At 39.3% G+C, this 19743-nt stretch overlaps 1 protein-coding gene across 3 annotated transcripts in view; it reads right to left on the bottom strand.

Annotated features, from left to right (window-relative positions):
- Positions 1 to 573: 573 nt before the first annotated feature.
- Positions 574 to 19743, bottom strand: part of AASS (aminoadipate-semialdehyde synthase) — a 52173-nt gene continuing 33003 nt past the window's right edge. For all 3 annotated transcript variants that reach the window (XM_059171696.1, XM_059171697.1, XM_059171698.1), the window contains 11 exons: positions 17282 to 17403; positions 17017 to 17143; positions 14511 to 14621; positions 14309 to 14417; positions 12575 to 12715; positions 6832 to 6999; positions 5496 to 5591; positions 3814 to 3929; positions 3038 to 3126; positions 2393 to 2569; positions 574 to 1184 (listed from right to left, as the gene is read on the bottom strand). In XM_059171696.1, coding sequence (XP_059027679.1) covers positions 1066 to 1184; positions 2393 to 2569; positions 3038 to 3126; positions 3814 to 3929; positions 5496 to 5591; positions 6832 to 6999; positions 12575 to 12715; positions 14309 to 14417; positions 14511 to 14621; positions 17017 to 17143; positions 17282 to 17403 — 1375 coding nt within the window. In that variant the 3' untranslated portion in view covers positions 574 to 1065. The remainder of the gene's footprint in view (positions 1185 to 2392; positions 2570 to 3037; positions 3127 to 3813; positions 3930 to 5495; positions 5592 to 6831; positions 7000 to 12574; positions 12716 to 14308; positions 14418 to 14510; positions 14622 to 17016; positions 17144 to 17281; positions 17404 to 19743) is intronic.

The raw sequence follows: 19743 nt of genomic DNA on the forward strand, positions 1-19743 counted from the left end.
TCTATTCCTATTTTTTTGTGTGTGCTATGGTAAATTGAATTGGTTTTTTCCCCCAGTATCATTTTTGTTTTGTTTACTGATATTATATAGAAACATAATCAATTTTGTACATTACTCTTGTGTTCTGCAACTTTGCTGAATTCACATACTAGTTCTAATATTTTCTTAAAGTATTCTTTTGGATTTTCTCTGTATAGGATTATACCATCTGCAAATAGAGATAGTTTTATTTCTTCCCTCCAAATCTGGATGTATTGTATTTCATCTTTTTGCCTAACTGCCCTGGCTAGACCCTCTGGTACAAGTTGAGTAGAAGTGCCAACAGCTTCATTTTCTTGTTTCTGATTTCAAGGGGAAATCTTTCAGTCTTTAAGTAAGTTATGATGCTGACTATGAGTTTTTCATAGCTGTATTTCATCAGGTTGAAAAAGCTCCTTTCAATTCCTAGTTTGTTGAGTCTTTTTTATTACAACAGGGTGTTAAATTTTGTTAAATGCTTTTTCTGCCCCTAATGAGGTCATCATGTGGACTCTGAATTAATCCTATTTTCTTTTCAAACACTCAAGAGAAAACTATAAAAAATGTCATTTACTAGATAAATCATAATTTTACCGAAAAAACATAAAACAGAATTATTGCAAAGGCTTATAAGATGGGTAATCTAAGAGTATCTAACTGAATCCATTTGAAAAATACAAAAATATAACTGTGTGAAAAAATTTTTCTTACTAAAAAGATAAAAGTTTATCTGCTGATCATAGGAAAATATATTCTTATAAGAAAAAAGTTGCACAATAAATTAACATACAGCACAATCATCACTTTTGCATACACATGAAAAAATGCATGTAGAATTATTAAAGTTTTCTTATAATTACTGGCATCTCCTGCTCCCGATGTTTTCATATTAAAATAGAGACTTACATTTGAAAAACATCATTGTATTGACTGACTCAAAAAATATCAAGCTTTGTATTTCAAAGTAGCACATTAGCAAGTAGGTTTGTTGCAAAAATGTTCAGAGCTATGTTGCCTGGGAAGATAAAAACAAGATATAATTCTTAATTACAGTTTGATTGTGCTCTGTGTTGTATATATAATGCCTTCTGCTTTAATTCGCTCCAATATTGGTCCATAGATGTCCTTTGAAAAGGGCCCCATCAGGCCTTTAGCTTTAATTTCACCTAGAAGAAAATAAATTTGTAGTTACCATTTTAGAGGTATTATTGAGGTTCATTTCCATAGCAAGAGTCTCCATACCCCAAACAGGGAAAGGTGTTAACTATAGATTGAAAGCAGAGCTGGACTAAGGGATAGAATCAGAATTTGTATTTAACTGTATTAACTATTGCCAAAATGATCAGAGAATCAAGTGAATCAAGAGTAGTAAGAGAATCAAGTGTAGTAAAAAAGAAAAATAAACCTAACTTATCTGCTTTATTTGCTGATGGCTTAAAAAAAAAAAAAAAAAAAAGGCAAAACACCAACAAAATGAATTAAAACCAATCTGATTATCTGGGCACAGGCTTTTGTCAAGATGACCGAAACAGAAAGTCTGAGTACTTTCCTTAAAGCCCGTGATGACCTCACCCCTCATCACCTCTTTACTCTGGTTCCTCAATAACTAAGCTATTCAATCACTTAATCAATATAAGGTCATTTAATTTGATATTAGTTGATATGCTATTATAGATACATTTTTTTCAGTATTTCACATTTAGTTGCCTGATGTTGTTACTCCCTTCACACACTCACAAGGACCAAAAGAAGGATTATACTCAGAGGTAATGCTTAAAAGGTACAGATGACCTTAAGGGGAGAGGCAAGAGTTGAAATCTGAATTCACTTCATTCAAAATATTTATTGAGTGCTGATAACATACTGAGAAATGAAGATTAATAAAACATGGTCTGTATTTCTGGTCATCTGGAAGCAAATACCCTCTGCTCTTTCAGTGTTAGCACCCCTAAAATATGAAGGGAAATGAAGGGAAGAAAGGAAGAGTTACCATTGCCTGGGGCATCATGCATGTGGTAGGAGCTTTATGTATTATTTCATTTCAGGATCACAAAAAACCCACAAACTATGAATTTCTATGACAATCCCCATTTTAAAGACAAGGGAGCTCTAGAGTTCAGATATGCTGAGTAACTTGCACTGCATCACGCTGCCATCTTGTGAATGAACTGAGCCAAAAATGGGTATAACTCTAAAACCCATGGCTTTTACTCACCATCAGGTGACCTTCCAGTCAAGTCAGTACTTAAACTTCTGAGACAGCTCACTTTTAGTGAACACCAGTCTCATACTCAGGAGTAATTATTTGATATCCAGGCACTGAATGACTTGGGGATGAATGGAGACAGAGTCAGATCTCCAAAAAAGAACTTACCATCAAGTAACATTTTGGCTGCCATGGCAGTGGGTAACCCCACAGTTTTAGCCATGGCTGAAAAGCCATTGATGTCCCCATAAACCACAAGATCGATAGTTTTATTTTCCAAATGTCCAGAAGGATGTCTGATTCCAAAACTGTCTCTCATCACAATCATATCTTTCTCTCCAGGGCCTTAAAATGAATAAACAGACATTCTTAAATGTCATTATCATTACAACTCCAATAATGAAATTCATCTGCTCCTATCCTTCTGCTCCCATCATATGTGCTCTTTAGCCCAAAGGCCAAGAGAAAAACTCAAGAAATGATAACTCTAGCCATGTTCCCTTGTCTAGGTTGGTATCACTGTTGCCAGGCTATAGACATGAAGGTGCCCACTCTTCCCCCAAAAATGTCCCTTCAGCATTTTCCTAATGCATTAAAAATATTTGTTTGTTCCTTTCCTATACCCCCCAAGTTCATTCCTACTTGATAGTTCTCTTATTCTTCCCTCAGGAAAAATAACCCAAGTGTTCTTTCCCTCCTAGCATACTTCCCCATCCTTACTGGTTGGCTCCAGCCCTCCCCTCATATTCACTAGTGGCGCTGACTGCTTAGGATGCTGTTTCTGGGATGTGTAGCTAATACCCCACAGCCTACCATAGGAGAGTTTCCTGGCCAAATGCTTGGAGAGGGCATCCACCACAGACTCTGCTTGAGGGACTTGTTCATCCCCAAGTAAGCCCAACCTGAGAAGCACAAGAGGTAGCTGTGTTAGGTGAAGTCCTACACAAAATCCCACTTGGGAAGAAGAAGGGAGCTCTTTGGATTTTTATCCTGACAGGGAAGAATCACAAGATGACAGTCCAAGTTATAGGACTCTCCTCACTGTAAATAACAGTACAATAGTAATGTTTTAATCTTTAGAATCATCAGACACTGTCCCTCAAAGGCAGTGCTCCCTGGAGCTGAACTGACACACTATAAATCCACACTATTGTAAAACTTCTCATGAGATTAATTTGCAGGTTAGTTCTCCCACATTAAGGAGACCATCATAATGTGCCAAAGCTGTGTGAATGAACATTTTAAAGTAGTTGCAGAAGACCAGGAGAATCTCCTAAGGAAGAGAAAGAAACATCCCATGTTACTTGGGAACTGAGGAGTCAAGTGCCTCAAAATAAGCATTTCCCAAGTTATAACTGCCACTGAAGTTCTCTCTTTATCTACCTTTTATCCCCACATGAACACAGTATATGCAGCAATCTCTCTACAACAAGCCAACATTAGAGCAGCAAATTAATCAAAGACAATGTAAAATGTCTGGTTCTATCTTGACCCTTTTTGACTAGAAAGGGCTGAAAAATCATTGATCTTTGTATTGATATTGAAGGAATTCAGTATTTTGCTCTCTAAGTCAACTGGTGGGTACCTACCCCTCAGCGGCCTCCAGCTGGGTGTTGTCTCTTCCTAGTTTCTCAAAGACAGCTTCCTTGAGCACATCATGCTTGGAGGAGGGGGAAATCCCAATCAGATCACAAAGGAGTTCTTTCTGGTCATAAAAATAGAGATAAAATTCTAAGTTCCTAATAAATAATCAGTTGAGAAATTATTGTATTAAGACATCTTTTCACAAAGGCACCTCAAACTTTAAATTAGAAATGACTAGAAATAGTAAACTGTAATACTTACACATACATACACACACGTCTACACACTCACCCATCAATAAATCATATTCCAAACAGTTTTCAGCAATGAAAATGGGTCATAACATGAAATCAATACTAAACAGGTGGCACCATATTTACCATCACGTCCTCTCCATTACTTTTTCACCCATTCTCCCTCACCTTCCAGTAGTCCATTTCGGTCAGGATCAAGTGGAAGGGACTCATTGCTACAGTTACCAGTAGCAACCAGAGTTCTTTTGTAGGTTCAAGAGACGAGAAAGACCTTGCAGATAATAAAACCTCAAAGCAATAACACTTAAGCTATGGTCATAGCTTTTTCTACTTTCTAATTGAGACTTTTTTTTCCAGGATTTCAAGGGGAAAAGTTATGCTCTTGATTAAAGAAAAACAAACTGGTTCACAGGCCAAATTTGGCTTGTCACCTGGTTTTGTAAAGAAAAATTGTATTAGAAGACAGCCGTACTCATTTATGTATTTGTCTATGGCAGAATTGAGTACATATGACTTATGAAGCCTAATATATTTACAATCTAGTCCTTTACACACACACACACACACACACACACAATGTTTGCTAGCTCCTATTCTAAACTGTAGCTACCAAAATACTGCGACCACCCCCTTAAGAACACCTGTAAAAACCCTCCCAATCCAGCTGCCTCGAACTCGGAATTCACTCTATAGATGTTTATTCACTCCTGTCCAACCTATATATTTATGGAAGGTAAAAAGAATTGGAAGGCTCTCAGATACATGGAAAACTGAATCTAAAGCAATGGCTAGCAAGAATGCCAAAATTAGCAACACTGATCTTTTTCTCCTTGTGGTGAACTGCAGGCATTTCCACTGGAATACGGGCACACTGGTTCAAGTTGGATGACCAACTATTAACAGTTAACAGTAGGGGAAGCTCCACTTTACATTTAATTCCAAGTCTTCAAAGTCCCTTCCGACCTGGAGACTAAGATTTTAATGCAACACAAATACGGGCATCCATTCTATAACTGAAAACTCAAATTACTCATGGCTAAAAATGACCAACAGAGAGAACTGATGGGATTTGGGGATAGGGAGTCCAGTCTGTGATGCCGCCAATAGCTCTCCTGGGCTATCAGTTGTAGGAGGCCCCAGTGTATCTCCTGTCACTGGGTGACCACTGTGGTCGACAAGTGGCAGAGCCCAGAGCCCAAATCCATCTCTTCTCAAGGCTGAGGAAGGGAGCAATCTAGCAGTACAAGCTGCTACAGGAACTAAGCCCAGTCGGTGCGGCCCATGATCTCCTCATCCTTCCACAACAAGGAAAGACCAAGGGTTTGGGAGGGTTAGGGTTTATCTAAGCCACAGGTACCTTTGCTAGTCCAAACCCAAGTGCAAACCTGAACATTTCTGAAGAACTGCAAACATGTAATTCTGGAGTCACTCACCCAAGTGAGAGGGCTGGCCTCAGGTCGAAGAGCGGGAAATGCATCTCTATTTATAAGACCCAGTTTTACAAATCCATTCAAAGCTTTGGCATACCCCTAAAACAAGAATTATTAAGTAGAATATGAAATATTTCCCTTCCACAAAAAAAAATTTAGAAGTTTTATTGAAAAGAGGGACCTGTCCTTGTAATTCATATAAAAGACGGGCTGAAAGTAGTCATCTGACTTGCTTACTGGACACAAACATCTCATGTTTAGACCAGAATCAAAAGTGTCACAGCAATTCTGCTGCTTTACGTAACAGCTCTTCAAAGACTCAGATCTTTACTTCTGTTTCTGGGCAACATGGGAGGGGTATTCCTGGCAGCAGAAGTGTAAATGTCCTCCTATATTATGTACTTCCAGTTCAGCAGAATAGTATTTACTAGAACAGTTCCCTCTCTTATAATGGAAGAAGGAGCTTGTAAGAATATTATACTCCCCCAAACAGATAAGCTATTCTGCTGATTAGGAGCCACTATCCTAATGCATAGACCAGGCAGGGTAAGAGGTAGGAATCAGAGAGCTTCTTCTGAAATCACATGAATGTGAGGGAGGAGAGTCAACTTGTGACCCGAGAATGGTGAGAGAACCAATTTCTGTTGTTGTAAGCTACATGGTTTGCAGTAATTTGTTAAAACAGCCCTAGGAAACTATTACACTGATGGTCTTAAACTGGTCATACTTGTTACTACTCCTTTGTCATTAATCCTTAAATGTGTGGTGGACATTTGTGCTTATGCTCCAAGAATCTACACCCCATTTTGTGGTAAAAACATTTTAAGATTTTCTCTGGTTAAAATGATGCTGACTACATCTTCAGTTTTAGGGACATGAAACATAACACAAAAGCTAATTGCATTTTTTATCCCACTGACCTCATGGGCTAATGAAACAAAGATGGTATTTTTAACCACACTTTCTCATTCTCACTGGATTTGAACCAAAGAGACTGGGCATGCTGCCATCACCATGCCATCATGTAGAGCCTGGGACTGTGGTCAGCACTCAAAGGAAGAGATAAGAGTCTCCATGAGGTCACCTGACCCCAATCTTACTCCACCTGAAGGTGACCCTTCACCTCCCCCGCCCCCGCGGCCCAACTCCTCATTAGTCAAAAGCTCTCTTTTGGCTCAGGCCTTCCTGAGTCGTCTCCTAAAACCTTCGCTCAAAAAGTCTTGAGAAAACAGACTCCAACCTGGTTTATTATCTTATTTTGATTACCAAGATAAATTAAGCGCACATATCACTTACATCAAAGCAGGAAACATGTTTCATCTCAAATACAGCTGCTTACCTTGTATCTCAGCGTCCCCCGCATCAAAGTGTGAGCTGATGGAATGCCATATATCTCGGCGTATTTTGTACTGTCTCTGTTAGGATAGCCTTCCAAATTCAACCCGGGGAAATAATCCATGGGAGTAACCGCATCAAGAAAGGAGATGCCCCCTGCAACATTCACAACCTGAAGAACAATGGAAAGGCACAATGGAGTTACAACACTGTGCTCCCCTCAGGATTTAACCTGGATTACTAGGATAAAAAATAAATCAACATTTTAAAAGAAAGCAACAGAGGATTTGAGAAAAAAAAGCTAATGAAACTACCATAATTGACATCCCATACTCAAGCTATTTCACTAACGACTCAGAAGGCCATGATTCTCCCAAGCTCTAAAATCTGACTTAAATCTGGTAAGATGTCACTGAATTATGTCTCATTAGGGGTTTGCTTTTAAATAAACAATAAGCTCAAAGAAACAGACACATTTAAAAAACTGTGCTCGGGTAACAGTGGCATCTTCACTTCATTCTCCACTTACACACCCCTCTGAATGCTGTCTGTTGGGCACCAGTCTTGTACATGTCTGTCACAGCTCACATAAATGGGACACCTACCACCTATGTGCCAGGATCACACTCATTGTGGAGGGAAGGAGAGTGATGAAGTTGCAATCTCTGTCTTCACCCCTTCCTTCATCCACTGAACACACATTTACTGAATGTCCACCAAGTGCCAGCTGGGCCGGAACAAGCGCGAGGAGCTCGCGGCCTAGACTAGTCAGCCTACAGGCGTACGCTGGGGATGGCAGTGGGAGAGACGTCCCCTTACAGGAAAGACAGCATAGGAACAGACCACGAAACTCAAAGTTAAGTGCTACCCATGGTCTTACTGCTGCTGAGAAATCAATTCCCAAGCTCTTCTGATTTCTCAGTAATCCTCTGACTCACTCCCTCCCTAATCTCACACTCAAAAGGCACCGAAGCGTGTTTTAACCTTTGAGTCTGATGAAAGGACTAATGTGTTCTTTGGGTGTGTGAGGTTTATGAGATGATGGAAAACACCTTCGTGCGATCAAATCAGGGCTGAGTATCTGGGGGCTGCTGGCAGAACTGGGTTTGTCCCTCCTGCACCACTGGAAACAGCTTCTGACCCTGTGTCTGTAGCTGCACAGAACCACGAACAGGAGTCTGCTAGAAGCTCAATCCCATGAGCCCTGGAGCTTATGTATAGATGGGTTCTGCGAGTGCCTTGTCCTGAGAGAGGAAAAGGAAAGGGCTGTGGAGGTGGCTGCAGGCCCAGGAGGGGTCAGGCCTTGGTGGCATGTCTGCAGTTAAAGGCTTAGGTTTGCAGAGCACCAAGCCCCACTACAACTCCAGGAGGGAGAAGCCAAAGGACGCCAAGGGCTTCTCATTTAACTTTCTTAGGAAACTGCTAGACTGCACAGTGAACATTTCCAGAGGGACCATTTCTGCCCTAGTGCTTTCACACTCATCTCTTCTATCAGAATAGTAAAATTAAAAAAAAAAAAAATCTAGCAAGAAGGCAAACGTTAACTTTTAGGGTCTCCACATACATCTCACTTCTAGAACTCATAGCAATTCTAAAGTTTGCTTATTTGTTTTTTACTTATTTGGAAATAGTTTTAAAGAAAAATTCAGTAGAGACTACTATATTCCAGCACCTTACTAATCAGAAATAAATCAGCTGGATCATAAGTTTATCATGAGATCCTTGGAAGAAAAGAGGGAAATACCAGCTGAACAGTAATGATTCATTTCGAGATTGACAGCGCCAAAATAACTTGTCCTCCAAATTACTGGGTAATCACCGTCATCTGGCATCAATACAGAGTTCAATACAGAGATACAATACAATTAATACAGAGATACGTGGTGTATCGTGGGGTTCACGAATAAGCCCTATCCTGTTTACTATTTTATTAATGGTTTGGATGAAGAAAGACATATTTATTTATTTGGCAGACAATATGCAGTTTTTTCTGACTCGACAGTGGCTCACTCCCAACACCTACTGTCAACAGAAACAGTGGCCCATTACCCACTATGGCTGCCCTAAGTCCAACTCTTCCCACACCCACACGTCTCCCAGCCACTGACTGACAGTAAGCTTGATTGATAAACTGACAAAACATTTAAATAAAGGAAATACAGGACTCATTCTGTGCCTGGTGCCCTATATACATTACCTTTAGTTCACACAAACCCATTTTTCAAAGGCGGAAACTGGGAGTCCCCCAGAGGAGGATGTGAACCTGGTCTGACTCCAATGTCCATGTGCTTTCTACTAGACCATACTGTCCCCCTAATTGTGCTTATTTGTGTATCAGGATTTTGAGAAGGTTACTCGTTGACCAGGTGTGGCATTCCAGATCACGACACCAGTGACACACCTGCAAACTGCACTCAAAATGCACTGCAGGCAATGGAGAGCAGCGGCTCTTCCTACAAAGGAGGGCTGGGCGCTGCCCAGGTAGGAGCAGGCAATGGGAAAAAAGCTACAAAACCTATCTCAGGGTTGTGTTTTCAGAGCAAGCAGGACCCGCAGAGTATTTGTTTTACCAGGAGTGGCTTGGGAGTGGAGGCTGAAGGAGATGATGGCCAAGTTCTTGCCACGTCGCTCCTCAGTGCCACCAATGTCCCACTACCCTCGGAGAGGACAGAACTAAAATACGTGGAAAGGAATCCTAGTTGCTAGAAACACCATCAGAAGTTAGAAGTTAGGGGCGCCTGGGTGGCTCAGTGGGTTAAGCCTCTGCCTTCGGCTCAGGTCATGATCTCAGGGTCCTGGGATCGAGTCCCGCATCGGGCTTTCTGCTCAGCGGGGAGCCTGCTTCCCTCTCTCTCTCTCTCTGCCTCTCTGCCTACTTGTGATCTCTGTCTGTCAAATAAATAAATAAAATCTTTAAAAAAAAAAAAAAAAAAAAAGAAGTTAGAAGTTAAAAATGGTGCCAGTGGCTGGAACAATGAGCTACATCCCAGATCACAGGCCACAGCCTGAGTTGCTGGAAAAGTTTAAGCCTTCAACTTTAAACAGAAACCAGAGAGGTCACCTGACCCTCCATCCCTGAATCATATGCTGCTCCGTGGCGGGGGTGACAGCGGCAGCGGGATGGACGGACAAGAATACAAGAGAAGCTTTAAGAAGTTTAACTATCTGGGTTGGGAGACAGACAGATGCACTTGAATTACTGAGCGAATAATACAGCATCCGGAAGCTTCTTACACACATACAAAGTGTAGGAGTCTGGACAAAAGAATAGTGAATGGGGGCTGGAGTGGTCAGGAAAAGCTGCATCCACAAGAGGGAACTCGAGTGGGACCTTGAAAAAAGTATCATTTTAGCAAAGAAAAGCAAAGCATCATGTTTTCTCTCAGCCTCCTCCGCAGTGTCAGGGAGATGCAAAAAGCATTCCTTTTTTACAAAAGGAGTTTGGGATAAAAGGGAGAAACTTCAAATTCAATACACACAACTTCTGCTGCCTGAAAATAACCTCTTGCTTCTCCTGAGTACTCACCACTATCGATGTCTTTACATAGCTAATTTCTGCTGGAGACTTAGGCCCTGCCGGAGAACCCGCTGTTGGGCAGACTGCCATCTATGGGAGCCCAGCGGCCCCACTGCAAGGACCCCACACAGCCTTATCTTCAGACAAGGAACCCAAAGCTAAGAGAGATTCACAGATGGTTCTAGTGCCACCCAGCTGGTCATGGTAGAGTTAGAGCACAAAGCCAGGCCCACTAACATCAAAGCTCCCACTCTTCCTCCCACGCCGGCTGCACTCTGCTGACCCTTCCATGCTTATCCCTTTCTCATTGATATGGCTTCCTGAAAACAAGCATTTGCCCGATGCAAGCAAGAATGTTCCCTGCATTCACATGTTAGTGTACACCCAATATGGGCTAGTCTCTTTTTCAGGATCGCTAAAAGGAAGGAGATGAAGCAGGAGCTGAAAGCAGGAAGATGCTGCTACCCGTGACAGGAGGCAGAAGTGGATCTAAGGATGTGCTTTGTAGAACATCAAGACTGTTTCAGGCCCAAACCTTCATGATTCTTAGAACTGAAGAACTGGGTGGGATATCGGTAGCCACATCACCATCAGGAGTTAGTGCCCAGTGGACCTTTACCATTGCCCGGACTTAGGTGGTGCCATGAGGAATGTCAGCACTTGGACCAGCACTCAGGGGTCCTGGTTCGTATCCTGAAACACATGCATGTCTTTCCAGCATCAGTGTCCTGCCTGTTTGCTAGTGTTTTAAGTGCAGCCAGATACAGTCCTCCAGTTGCTAAATCAGCTCTTCTCAAATTCAGCTGCACAGCAGAATCATTTGGGGAGTTTCTGAAGATCCCCAAACCTAGGCAAATCGGCATCTCTGGGGATGGGCCCAGTCCTCATTATTTTCTAAAGTGCTGGTGAGTCCAATTTGCAGTTAAGGCTACAACATACACTCTATGCATTGTAAGCACAGAAGACCATGCCTGATAAGAATGTTCACTTCGTGTCTTGAGAACTTCTTTCGATTTACTCCTTTGAACACAAAATACGTTTGAATTCAGATACACTGGGAATTAATAATACTGCTGCTTGAATAATCTTTGTAAGACACACAGCTGACCCCACCCTGCACCACTCCCTGCAGGGCTAGGGAGAGGTGAGGTGCCCAGAGCACAAAATTTCAAGAGAAGCTGACAGTCCAGTTACACGTGTTCTTCAGGGGAATCCTTCCTTATAGCTACAAGCATGAACTAGGAAGGCAAACCGAGTGCTCTGGGCCCCACCTGTGCCTCCTGTGGTCTCGGGGACTGTGGCTGAGTTAGCCATGCTTCCTTCGCTTCCTACTGAGTTGGCCAGGCCACCCACTGGGCAGTCGCAAGGATCAAATGCAGTTGGCGCTCAGCAGCAGGGAGGCAGTGTCCCTGCCCACCCGGCACCTGCTTACCCTCCCAGGCTGAGCACGTCTCCTGCTGCCAACTTTCTCCCCCAGCCCCGCCAAGGTCACATCAACTGCTCTCTCCTTCGTATCCCGTGGCACTTTAGCTCCCTCTAGAACTTCTCCCACTGGAGCTTAGCCGTTTATCCCAGTGCGTCTTACCTCCCATGAGGTAATCTGGTAAAAGAGAAAACACTTTGGGATTAGTCAGACCTGGGTTTGAATCCCAGCTGGATGCCTGAGCATTCTCTTCGAGCCATGGCTTCCTGACCGCAAAATGATGAAAATAACACTGAATGCCAAGGGCTCTTGTATTCTGGCACATAGCAGCTGGGAAAGAAAGTTAGCTTCTTTCCCTGATCCACTAAACCCTCCATTCCAAGAGCCATTCCAGCTATGAGTCCTTCGAGGTCAAGGACTTCGTTCAGCGTGACCACCTTTGGCGCCTTGCACTTAGTAGGGACTCAGCGCATATTTAGGACCCAATAAATGTTTGTCCTGCTGAAAGAAATCACAAGACAACCTGTATTTATACATGCAGACAAGCTGAGAAGTAAATTTTCAAACTGCAGGAAGAACTTGGAAGAAGGCGAAGAAGAAAGAATGAGCATAGGCTTTGCTGGGAACAGCCGGCAGACCACACTAACTGGAACAGTCAAGACCCACGGGGAAACATTGGTGGAGGAGAGAACGGAGGACACAGCACAGCCAATAGCAAAGGCCTTGGTTTCAGGGAGGATGAGTCTGGACTTTCTGAGACAGTTACTGCAGGTGTGTATCTCTAAAGCTTTGTTGGTAATCCTGTACCTTTCCATTGAGCAGGTAGGTGGCAGGCTGTGTTATGTTCATCAGAACTCCCACTGGACTCCAGCTGAATTTGTATCTCAAAGGATTGTCTGAATGTTCAGGGGCTGGAAGCCCACCACAGTAGGAAATGTAAGATTCAATCTGAAAATAGGGATGAAAGACAATGACAGAAATGGGATAAATGAGGTGAACTTGCTGCGTTTTTTCCCTGACATTTACAAAGGCTTTCAAAAGCCTTTCTTAAAGCCTTTAACCCTTCCTTAAAGCCAAACTCTATTTATTAAGTCAGTTATATTTATATATATATACATATCTGTGTATATATGCTATATATGTGTGTATATATGCATAAAATCTTTAAAAATTTTGTAAATATTTAAAAAAAATTTTTAAATCCACTGGAGATTATGACTAATATTTTGCTAGTTAAAAATCCAACTATTAATTCAATTCTGCTTGGTCAGTTCCTCCTGACTTTTGTGTTCAAATGATACATTTGATTATAATTTTTTATATATTTGTAATATGTGGGTATAAATAGTATTAGTAAAGAATTAATAGACAATATAATTAATCTTTATATAAAATATAATTCTAACTAACTTGATTCTATATGTGATTGCATACATGTTACATATATATAACCTAAAGTATTTAATCTGACTCACCACATTTTCCTTCTCATGAATAAAGGATACTTTATATACCAAAGACTGAAAATATTTCAAAGAATTTTTCCCACTTTTAAAAGTTAAGCCTTTATCCATTCATGGATGAAGAAGATATGGTATACATATACAACGGAATACCACTTAGTCATCCAAAAAAAAAAGAAAGAAAGAAAGAAAGAAATCTTGCCATTGCAATCTTGCCATTGCAATCTTGCCATTGCAATTGCCATTTGCAATGACATGGATGGAGCTAGAGGGTATTATGCTAAGCGAAACAAGTCAATCAGAGAAAGACAATTACCATATGATCTTACTCATATAGGGCATTTAAGAAACAAAACAGATCATAGGGGAAGAGAGGGAAAAATAAAACAAGACAAAATCAGAGAGGGAGACTAACCATAAGAGACTCTTAACTATAGGATTAAGAGTTTGCTGGGGGAGGAGTGTGGAGGCATGGATGGGGTTGCTAGAGGGGAGGGGAGTGGGGGGATGGGTAACCGGGGGATGGGCATTAAGGAGGGCATGTGATGTAATGAGCACTGGGTATTATATAAAACTAATGAATCACTGAACTCTACCTCTGAAACTAATAATAAACTTTATGTTAATTAGCTGAATTTAAATTTTAAAATAATTAAAAATAATAAAAAACAAATCAAGTGGGAAAAAATTAAAAATTATTGTTCTTAAGGCTACTTTAAAAAAGAATTAAAAAATAAAAATCAAGCCTTACTATCTCCAAAAGCTGTCTAAAATCTTTCATTAAAACAAATGTTATAGTAGCATCTATTTCTCTAAAAATCTATTGTTAAGCCTTGGACACTGTTTTACCACATAGATATTTCTGCAGTTAAAGGATTTTACTAGAAACTTCTAGTCAAAGTATGCGTTAGAATATAGCAGCTTCCTTAATTAAAATTATAAGGAGACTATTCTGTACATAAAAATCTGGACCTTTTAGTATTTTCCTAAATGGAAAGTATTTAGTATTTAGTATTTTAGAAAGTATAAAGTACTTAGTATTTTCCTAAATGGACCTTTAGGTGTAAATTGGGCTCACCGTGGCTCCCACTTCCTTGGCCTTATCTATAGTTTCCATTGCCAGCATATGATCAAGACCAGGGTCCAATCCCAGTTCACCAATGACTGTGATGCCAGCATCTTCCACACTACAACAGGCAAGAAGGGGAGGGAGAAAAAGTTGGATATAAAATAAAAATAATGCCATGGAGCTAATTTGCTGAAAATGACTTGAAACTTACCTCTTTTCTAATTCTTTTAGTGCTGGTGTGATGTAGCTTGCAGTGATCATGTTAACTTTGCTTGTGATGCATGCCTTCGCCACAAGAGGATGCAATGCGTAAGGCAACAAGCTTAAAAATAGGGAAACTAATCAGAAACTTTCCCAACCCTACCTTTCAAAGTACCTTGAATTGAACTAAAGCTGAGACATCACTCTGATTATTCTCTCTAAGTGACCAATGACTCTTTGAGAACTACAGAATAAATTCATCCTGTTATCACATTTAAAACCCTTCACAATTTGACCTTCACCTAATTTTTCCATTATTCTCCCTCTATCTTCTTCATAAACCATATATGGGAACCAAAGAAGTTACCATAATTCTCCACTCACAGTCTGTACTTTTCCAGCTCTGGAACTTTACTATCACTGTACCTTCTACTTGGAATATTATGTCCACCCACTCACCCCCAACCAGGTCATACCCTACTTAAAGAAATGTCTGAAAAGGCATCTCCACCAAGAAGCTCTCCCAGATTTCCCCAAAGCCAGATATTCTTCTGCATTCATTCAGCTTTTTCTTTGCAACATTTAATGGAATTTATTCCATTCATCCTTATATTTCTATGATTTTCTGTCTTGGTTCCCCTACTAAAAGAGAAGGTTCCTTTTCTTTTTCTTCCATATTTCCCAAATGGTTATCGGGTTGATTAAACTAAGTCAAAGTGACCCATATGTTACACTACAGAGTATAATCTAAGAAAGTCCAAAAAAGCAAATAAGCTTTAATGGTACTGACCAGTGTAAAAGCTATTGAAACGGTTAGAAATCTATATGCTAAACAAAAAATGAAACTGTGTTCAAAATTTAACTTCAATTCGGTTTTCTTAAAGTCTGGCTTTGGTATTTTAATTTGGCACTAGGACTACACAATCACAAAAAATGAATTTCCATAAATGTTAATATAAATGAATACATTCATGTTCTATCCAAGGAATAATAAAACATCCTATCAACTGCATAACAATATTCAAGTTCCACGAGCTTCATAGTACAATGAAAATATAAATACAACTATAAACATGATCACACTTTATCACTGTATTCGTCAAATTCATCCTGCAAACTTTTTTTTTCGAGGCCATCGCTTTGCTAAACTTCCAAACTACGCACGTATTAACAGATTATTATCTTGTCATATTTTGCTTCGGATTTAGTTTCAAATGTGCCTTATAATGTTTTCTTTTTTTTTAGGGAAAAAAAAAAACAATGTTTTATTTAGGTACCTATATGTGGTGAAACAAACTCCCTTTGTTTTATTCAGGAGGCTAGAACATTCCATTATGAATCATAATCATATCACTGACGGGCAATTTACTGGGTCACCAGTAAATTCTTGCTGCATAAAAATTATTGCACATTAAATTTATATAAATAGAATAACATTCTAAGTGCCTAAAGTGAGCCTATAATTTAAATACATCAAGAAATATTACACAAGTTTCCTACTGTATGTTTTTGAAACCTATATTGTTTTTTGTTTCTTCTTTTAAAGTAGGACATCACAGAACTTCCTCCAAGATATCATTTCAATCTGATATAACTATGAAAGTCACCTAATTATGGATAAGCAGGTAGTTTTTTTCTTTCATCTTGGAAAAATTCTATTCTAACAATAAGTGACTATTCTCATCACTTTGGTATTTTAAAACCCAGTTTAATTACAGCATACCCTCATGTAGCTCTGTACCTACAAGTTACATCTGCATTTTTATCAGTAGTAAACACTATAGTTCAAGATCTGTTCCTCCAATAAAATTAAAAATAGTCATAAGGCTAGAGAATCTACTCATTTTCACTTAAGCTTTATAAGTCCAAACAACAAAAGAGCCACCGAAATATATGAAACACTAATAGTTCTGACACACCAATTCCACCTCTAGATAAATATCCAAAGGAAATGTGTATATATGACAACCAAAAGACAAATACTAAAATGTTCATAGCAACACAATTCATAATAGTCAAATTCCAGAAACAATCTGAATATCCAACAGTCAAAGGGATAATGAGGGTATATTCACACGATGAAATGATACATGGCAATGAGAATGAATAAACTATAATTACATGCAACACAAAAAACTCTCACAATCACAGTATTGCAGAAAGAAGGCAGCCACAGATTAGAACATACTGAGTTGTTCCAATTGTACAAAGCTGAAAACTAGCAAGAATTAATGTACGCATGAAAGGCCAAGATAGTGCTTACCTTTGAGGGATAGGGCTACTAGTGGAAACAGACACACGGAGGGCTTCTGGGGTACCGCTATTCTGTTTCTGGATGTGGATGATGGTTATGAAGTGGGTTCACTGTGAAAATTCACTGAACTATATACACTTATGATCTGGGCATATTTCTGGGTACATACTTCAATTGAAAATTTACTTAGGAGAGAGAGAAAATAAGGAAAGACATAACAATAACAACAATACATGGCAATCATCTCTTCCTAGATACTAACCTGATGACAAGATCCTGTTTTGCCACCAAGGAGTTCAACTTCTCTTCTTGTTTACTAATGTCCACGCTAATAGGATTAATATTATATTTCTTGCCTAACTGTTCAATTTGGTTCTTCATGTCAGAGCCTATTTCGAGGATACGAAAGTTCAGTTTTTAGATTACCCTTCACTAGTCAGAGAGTAAAACACATTTTAACATCTCCAAAAATAATTTCTCAAAGTTTAGATTCCCTTCTTCTTCTTTAAAAATCAGGGCTTATTTACCTACTGTGATTTCAATCTTGTTATCTCTTGACAGATATTCCAACACAGGTTCAGATACATAACCAGATCCAAGAACCAAGACCTTTTTCTTGGTGCCCATTGAAAGTGACTGAGCAAGTTCCCTATAAATAAAAGAGGGGAAGGGGAGAAGAACTGAGTAACAAAAACATATTTAAGTAACAAAATCTTGCTGTCCCACAAACAAGTCAAACCTTAGACTATGAAGCAACATTTCATATAGTAAGAACCTCAACAGGAGTTCCCCAGACCAACACTTTTCATTAATTATTTTAGATTTTGTACAATGATTAACAGACCTGAATTCTCTGAGGTATACATCCATAGATTTCCATGAATTCCCAACCAATGGTGAGATGCACATGAAGGACCACTGCCTGGCTTATCCACAATCGAGTAACATGGTTTCACACTTTATCCTTCCAGGGGACATGATTCAAAATCATGCCAGGGGCTATGCATCAGAAACCTTACTCCTCACAACAATTTAAGGGGACAACCATCTGAGAAGGAGATTATTATTTGCCACATCAGGTATCGTTTTGTCATTTGTCATTAGGGTCACTTGAAAACAATTAAAACCAGACTTTTGAAATCACAAATGCCATGGGTTAAATATAAAAATTTAAGATGAATTACTAGGCAGGATTTTAATGCTTGCAACAATTTATTCTGTTGGAATCTGTCCCTTCCTGACAGATTAACTCTCTGCCTTTCCTACAAGCTATGGCCTCCAAAACCATGACTATCTTATTAATGTTCAACAAACTTTGTCTTAAATATGGAAGATATTCATTAAAACTCTGTTCAATCAAATTCACAGATATCGATGCAAGACCATGGGAATGGCTTGGTGCCAGGGACATAAACAGAAGGCTCTGTTGTTGCAATCTTTTTGGGCAAGATGTCCTCAAACTTTAACCTTTCCATTAATTCTAAGTGAATAAAAATAAATTTAAATACAAAATGTCCCTGTTCCTCTTCACCCTCAACACTCATATTACTGATGAAGTGAGTCTCCTTTAATCTCCCCTCCATCCATTTCACCTGACAGAAAAGAACACAATTATTTGTTCTTGTATATGTTTTCTAACAACATTTTCTATAGTTTATGTAATTAAACTATATTCTTTTGATGTCCAAAAACACAATGTTCAAAATACATTTTTTAAAACTCTCTCTTAGATTTTAATTCCGTCCACCCCATCAGCTATTTCAAACACTCGAAGTTAATAATCACTTCACTAAGTGATGAAGAGAATATTCACATAAGGCAGATCTTTAAGGTAACTTAAATTTCCTTTCAATATATAATCCTCCTTATCGGTCTCTTGACAGAGATTCCACCAGGAAGGAACGTTGTAAGTCCTAGTAGATTTGCTGCTACAAGAAATATGGTGTGTAAGAGTGAAAACATCATCATGACCAGTCATGTTAGACATGTTATTAGGATTAGTAATATAAGAGATCATCAGATAGTAAGAATCAAAAGATACAGAGAGTTATGAAAAATGAATATAGTAAAGTTTCCCCTATAAGAAACACTCCTACAGGACTACAGTGCTAGCCAGTTTAAAAAACAAAAACAAAAACAAATCTCTCTTGATATCTTATGCCAGAATATTTCACCAACACTTCAAAAGTAACTGTAAGAAAACGAACACAGATGGACAAGCACAGCAGTAGTATACTTGATCCAAGCAGATCTCTTTATTTACTTCTTACAGATAGAAGAGCTGAGAAAGAAGATAAGGCAGTTTGTTCGCTTCTTTTTAATTGTCCCACTTTGGTCTCTCCTGAGACTTCAGTGCATGGGTTATTTTGTTAAATGTGAATAGACCAATGGAGCAGACATAAACATAAATCAAGTACAATCAGCTGAAGAGGACCAGAACATTCCAAAGAAATGTCAATGTTTTCAAACTCTGAGTAGTAAAATTAATTAAGGAAACAAGGGCCTTAGCTAAGTACCTTTCTAAGAGAACTATTCTCTAGGGTACATTTACCACATTACTGTTTGGCACCTTCCTCCTAAGAACTCCCAGGGAAAACTGACCTCTCACCATTTTCTTTCTTCACTACTTCTCTTCATTTCTAAATAAGAGACCACTTGCCTAAACATTATACTAAACAAAATAGAGTCCAAACCCTCAACTAAAAATCAAACTGAAAGTACCACAGGAAGGATTAGTGTGCTTATTTTCTTTGAGAAAATAGCTGATATTTGTATATCAATATACAAAATGCTAGCGAAAGAACAAGGGGTTACCCAAAAGACAACTTTTTAGACTCCTGCTTGCTTACACCCAAGTCCACAACAAGAATTTAGCAAGCCAAAATGATGTTCAGAGAAAAATAATTCCCAGTGGTTTCAGCTAGTCACATAGTTTGGATTGCCTGTATCTAAAGACATTTTCAAAATTGTGTAAACCTAGTATCATGAA

This window comes from Mustela lutreola, chromosome 4, assembly GCF_030435805.1.
Source record: "Mustela lutreola isolate mMusLut2 chromosome 4, mMusLut2.pri, whole genome shotgun sequence".
NCBI classification, from domain to species: Eukaryota; Metazoa; Chordata; class Mammalia; order Carnivora; family Mustelidae; genus Mustela; species Mustela lutreola.